This window comes from Trichechus manatus, unplaced genomic scaffold, assembly GCF_000243295.1.
Source record: "Trichechus manatus latirostris isolate Lorelei unplaced genomic scaffold, TriManLat1.0 scaffold00479, whole genome shotgun sequence".
NCBI lineage: Eukaryota > Metazoa > Chordata > Mammalia > Sirenia > Trichechidae > Trichechus > Trichechus manatus.
The window spans coordinates 112,650-118,974 of record NW_004444415.1 but is presented as its reverse complement, the minus strand read 5'-3'; the positions used below and the strand labels follow the sequence as shown (position 1 = coordinate 118,974).

The 6,325-nt window shown below is 44.3% G+C and overlaps 1 protein-coding gene across 1 annotated transcript; it reads left to right on the top strand.

Annotated features, from left to right (window-relative positions):
* The first annotated feature begins 2,481 nt into the window (after window positions 1-2,481).
* On the top strand, window positions 2,482-3,483 carry LOC101352606 (melanoma-associated antigen B18-like). The gene has a single exon (XM_004391104.1). It carries the CDS (start codon window positions 2,482-2,484, stop codon window positions 3,481-3,483), a length of 1,002 nt encoding a protein of 333 aa, XP_004391161.1.
* The last annotated feature ends 2,842 nt before the right edge of the window (window positions 3,484-6,325 follow it).

Genomic DNA, 6,325 nt, shown 5'->3' with positions numbered 1-6,325 from the left:
TAATGTGATGGAGGTGCACAGCATCATGTCTAGAGTGCTCTTGCCAATAAACAAACAAATAAATAAACCATAATCTTCACAAGTGTGTCACCTATAACTACTGAGGATTGTTGATGCTGAGAACCAGATCTATTGGGTTCATTTTTCTTTTCTCTGTACTGCTGAGTATGTTTGAGAATTTCTATGATAACATAATTCTATTATAAATATCATGCCTTTAAATTTGAGGATTCAATAGAAATGGTACAATTTTTTAGCAAAATATAAATGACTAAAGGAGTCCTTGAAGAAACAGAAAACTTTAATTGAACAACAGGAACTGAAAGTATAGTCCAAACCTAAGGTACCTTCAAAATATTCCAGGACCAGCCAGGTTTGTAGACCCATTTCATCAGATGGTAAGTGAAAACTGTTGTTGTTATTGTTGTGTGACATTCAATCGATTCTGACTCATAGTTACCATCTTATGTAACCATGGGAAATTACTGAATCACTTTTAACAGGCTAGCTCCCCTTGTTACAAAGATCAGATGAGGGTGCCCCAATAAAAAAACACTTGAGCCAAGCTCACTCACATAGAAACAAATATCCTAAATAAATTCACAGTAGATCTGATGTAGCAGGGAATTAAATGGAAAAATAGGCAGTACCCAAAGAATACAAAGGTCATATCACATTACAAAAAACTGTGAATTGGAATTCACTACATTAACAGGGGTAAAGAAAAAGCCCTTGGTAAAAATTCAACCCAGTTCATAGTATGCAATAACTTTTACCAAACTTACATTAGAAAGGAATTTCCATTTTGTAAAATCTCAGCAAACATACTTAAATGTGAGATATTAGAAACATTCCCAATAAAGTCCAGAACAAGATATAGAGGTATGGTACCGACTCTACTGTTCAAACCTGGTCTGGAATGCACAGCCAGTGCACAGCCATACACAAGAACACAAAAATAAATCAGAAGCACGAATACTGAAAAGAGGTATTATGATCGCCTAATTCAAAAATCCAAAGGAATCAGCTCACAAAATATTCAAACGAATAAGAAACTTCAGAACGCTGGTGTAGAAGATCACTATAGCAAAATCAGGAGTCTGGTCACACAAAATAAATTTAGAACATGTAATGGAAAATATACTATTCAAAACAGCAGCAACATCCAAAATATACCTAAAAAGAAAACTAACAAAAATATACATGACCTTTATGGAGACAACTATAAAACTTTGTTGACAAAATTAAGTAAAAGAAGTCCCAAATAGAGTAGTATAGGATGTTTGTTAATGAGGAAGCGAACATTGCAAAGATGTCAAAACCCAACCCAACCCATTACCTTTGAGTTACTTCCTACTCAAGATAACCCAGTTCTCCTTAAAGTATTTACAGATTCAGTGCCTTCCCTGAAGGGAGTGGCCTCGGGTCAGAAGGGGAGACAGAGGTGGCCCGGCTCCTAGCAGGGATCAAGGTAAGATAACTGAGTGAAGACGGCGGGTTCCATCCACCTGAAGACAGGGGCCCACAGAGCCCTGCTCCATAAACCCCTACCCGCACAGAGCCCCCAAGCCCCCAGAGTCTCAATCCTCTGAGCCTCGCCCCTCAGAGCACTGTCTCCTCACAGCTCCGCCCCTACGGTAGGCCTTGAGAGGCCCCATGCATGGCTGTTAGGCTCAGGAACCCCCTTACCTGGGCCTAGAAAGTTTTGGGCAAATGAAGGCCTTGACCTGAAGCGCGCTGATTCCGCACAGCAGAGCCTCCTAGGAGTCCCTAAAATGCCCCTATGTAAATTCTGTGGAACACTCCCCTCCTCGAAGGGAGAAAGCTTTACAGAGCCCCTGATGAGAGCCCTTGTAGCCCCCGGACAGGGGTAACCGGAAGTGATGTGCCCTGATTTCCGCCTCTGGAGGCTGTGCGGAAGGACGTTTTGGTCTAACGGCTAAGCTTAAGGTCGGCAGGAGTCGTCGTCCCAGGACCTAGAAGGTGTAAAGGTGCATATGTCGCGTTAGAATTTAGGGGACATACTCCCCCCTAGAAAAGAGGAGTCCGGACAGAGCCCCACCCCACCCGCATTATCAGCTCCAAGTAGTCCAAAGGCGAGGTAGTTAGGCACAACGCATCCTGACGTGGCCTTGGGAGGCTGTGGGGGCGGGGGTGAGGCCTTGATCTGAAGCAGGCAGTTTCAGATCAGCAGAGAGATGAGTCACAGGTCTGGTCAGGAGTCAAGGCGAGTATTCTGCGTTAAAACTTAGGTGACAACCCCCTACAGAACAGAAAAGGCCTCACAGAGTCCCACCCACCCATGCCTTGTTGTTCCTAGAGCAGTACTCAAAAGGTACCCTACAGAAGTAGCCTTTCCTGGAGCCAAGGTAGAATCTCCCTACTGAGGCTCCACACACCATCTCATCCTCTCTCTTCTAGGGTGACCTCTTCATCAACACAGCTGCCTGCCCTCCTGCCTGCTATCTTTGATAAGAAATCATGCCTCGAGGTCAGAAGAGTAAGCTCCGAGCCCGTGCGAAACGCCGCCAGGCCCGAAGCGAGACCAAAGGTCTAGGGGGTGCTCAGGCTACTGCAGCAGAGGAAGAAAACTCCCCCTCCTCTGCCTCTCCTCTTTTGGGAGATAGATCCCAGAATTTGCCTACTGCTGGGACACGAAGCACTCCCAAATCTCCTCAGAGAGCTGCAGGTGTTTCATGCGCAGATTCAAATGAAGGTGCCAACAGCCAAAATGAGGAAAGTTCAGATGAGAGCTATTGCGAAGATCCTTTAAACGAGAAGGTGGTATTGTTGGTGGAGTTCTTGCTGCGGAAGTATCAAGCAAAAGAGCCGATTACAAAGGCAGACATGCTGAAGTCTGTTATCAAAAACAAAAAATATCAGTTCCCTGAGATCCTCAAGAGAGCCTCTGAGCACATGGAGCTGGCCTTTGGTATTGATTTGAAGGAAGTGGATCCCATCAGGCACTGCTATACCTTTGTCAACAAATTGGATCTCACCGCGGATGACATGGTTATTGATGAAGAAAACACACCCAAGACGGGCCTCCTGATGATTGTGCTGGCTGTGATCTTCAAGAAGGGCAACTGCGCCACTGAGGAGGAGGTCTGGAAAGTGCTGAATCTGATGGGGGTATATGCTGGCAAGAAGCACTCCATCTATGGAGAGCCCAAGAAAGTCCTGACCCAAGAGTTGGTGCAGATGAAGTACCTGGAGTACCGGCAGGTGCCCAACAGTGATCCTCCACGCTATGAATTCCTGTGGGGTCCCAGAGCCCGTGTGGAAACCAGCAAGATGAAAGTCCTGGAGTTTTTGGCCAAGGTCCATGATACTACGCCCAGTGCCTTCCCATCCTGTTATGAAGAGGCTATGAAAGATGAGGAAGAGAGAGCTCGAGCCAGAATTGAAGCCAGGGCTCACAGTAGTGCCATGGCCAGTGCTCGGGCCAAGGCCAAGCCCAGCAGCTCCTCCTGCCCCAAGTGAAGTCTAAAGAAGATTCTTCACTTTTTGGTTAAAAAGGGCTGTCAGCATTCTAATAGTGGAGGGCCAGGTTAGGGTTGAAGAGAATAAAATATATATCATCTTTGTTTTCCTGTTCTGTATGGGTAACTTGGAATTTTACCTTTCTTTTTTCTTTTCTTAAGGTTAATTTCAAATGTTGAAGTCTGAAGCAGATTCTTTTCTTCATGGATAAAAAGGGTAGTCAATATTCTAAGTAGTGGAGGGCCAGTATGGGGCTGTAGGAAACACAGTGTATATCATCTTTGTGTTCCTGTTCTACCTGGGTTACTTGGAGTTCTTTCTCCCCCTTGCCTCCCTCCCTCCCTCGCTCCTTCCTTCCCTTATAGTTCACATTGCATTCCTTTTACTAGAAGGTTTAGAAGGTTTAAATAGCTTCAGAATCTAGGTTGATGAATGACTTTGGTTACACATTTATTTCTATTTAATAGATACAAGAGTAGGAGTTTTGTTATTTTGTGAAACAAACTGGGAAACTTTCCTTCATATTTAGTGATCCAGAAGAAGAAAAGAAGGCATTGGAGTAGGCAGTTCCTTAGAAATGTGAAAGGAAATCAGCAGGAAAATAGTTGGGCTCAAGAAGTAGAGAAAAAAAGGTAAAAGATGGTCAGCTATTGGTTTCTCATATCCATTCTAGTCTTGTTTGGTAAAAATAAAAAATACATACCTGAGTTTGCTTAACTTACTCAAGAATGTAGGATAAATAAAACTTTTATGAACTAGAACTCGTGCTCACTGGCTCATTAATTCCTCACATGTTAATTGATCATCTGCTTTTTGAAAGTCACTTCGTTAGAAATGGGGAAACTAGGATACAAAACACTCAGCCCCTGCCCTGAGAATTTTACAGTCTAGGAGTAGCAATCCTATAGGCAAGATGATGGAAGACCCTATAAGACTCAAGGACAAGTACAAAGAAGGTGTAAGAAGGTAAGGAGGCTGGTGGTGGAGAGTGAGAGGCAGGGGAAGGTGTCCAGTTGAAAGCAGGGGAGTGCAAGTGCCCTGGAGGCAAGGCAACGTGGGGCTTTGGGACACGGTAATTCCTTCAGTGGACATACATTTAAGTTAAACCGGGTGATGGGCTGGATGAAGCTGTGGGAGTGGGTGAAACCCCCAATTGATATGTCTCAGAGAAACCCCAGGAATAGAAAACTGCTCTTAAGATTTATTTTGTGGTCATCGATAAACCAGAGGAAAATCTCCACCTGGGGCAGAATTGGAAGGTGCCCTGTGCTCTTGTCCCTGTGTACTTGAACCCAGAGCACAAAGTAGTTTTATGCACATCGTTTCCAGGGAGTTTCTAAGAAATAAATATGATACTCTCTTGGAGTAAGATGCCCAGAAGCTACTGGGCTGACTCTCTTTTACCCTGGCCTGGGAGAGCTAGAGCCCACTCCATTTAAAGGACATTTTAATTAGGTTATCTTGAATGTAATCTGGCAAACTCTAAGGGAGGGCTGGAAATCCTGGTGGGCTAGTGGTTAAGAGCTACGGCTGCTAACTGAAAGGTTGGTTGTTCGAAGCTAGCGGCACTCTGTGGAAACCCTATGGGACAGTTCTACTCTGTCCCATTGGGTCACTATAAGTCAGAATCAACTCGATGCTAATTGGTTTGTTTTGTTTTTTTTAAGGGAGGGCTAGATTTTTGGTGAGGGTGAAATGAGTGAAATAGAGGTGATTTGAAAGGAAAGGCAGGAGGGAGAGAAGCTGTTGGTCCTTGACATAAATTCTAGAAGCTTTGAGTTGCATCAAATGGGAGAAGATTCCCCCACACCCAAATTAAATAACTGCTCTAATGGGGGAAATTTTACTTTGTTTGACTTGCTAAGCAGCATTATTGGCTGACTTGGTGTTATTTACTTGGAAAACCACATATCCTCGGAATTAAAAAAAAAAAAAAGAAATCCCCAGAGGAGAGCGGGTGGTATCATCTGGGGTAAAAATAATAATAATATTAACTACCATTCATTAAGGACCTAATATTTGCCTGGAACTTCTCTGGAATCTGACCAGCTCTTCACTGCCTCCTCCTCAGGATGTGTACCTGCTCCCAGTGGAACAGACAGCCCAGAATAACCCACACTCCCCCTGACTTAGAGCCTCGAATTTCCTACAGAAGTCCGAAGGAGGTTCCACCCCTCTATCCCTATCAGTGGAACCCCTGACAGTGAAGTTTAGACATGTGATCATTACCCCTTCCCCCACCAGACATCTCTACCACACTCCCAAAGTGTATTGCAAATGGGCCAGTGATTAGTCTGATTTATGGTTTTACACAGAATATACTGGTCCTTGGGCTATAACATGGGGTCTCCATGAGTTGGAATCAACTCGATGGCAACTGGCTCTGCGACCTTCACGCTTTTTCTTCCATTCAGCAGCAAACATGAAGGGCCCATATTGAGATGGTGGAACCATACGATGGAAGCAGCCTTGATAGTTACCTGACATCAGAGAGCCCCTGCCAACCACAGCAGATTTTATGCGCATGAGAAGGTTTTGTTGTGTTAAGCTGTTCAGATTTCAAGTTTTCTCTGTTGCTAGATAGGAGTTTATTGGTGGTGCAATTAATTAAGCATTCAACTACTAGCCTAAAGGTCAGTGGTACGAACCTCCCAATAAAACCTCAGAAGACAGGCCTGGTGATCTCCTTCTGAAAGGTCACAGCCTTGAAAACCGTACGGAACAGTTCTACTCTGCACACATGGGGTCACCATGAGTTGTTATAGACTCAAGGACATATCACCTGTAAATAGAGATACTTTGACTTCTTCCCTACCAATCTGGATGCCCTTTATTTCTTTTT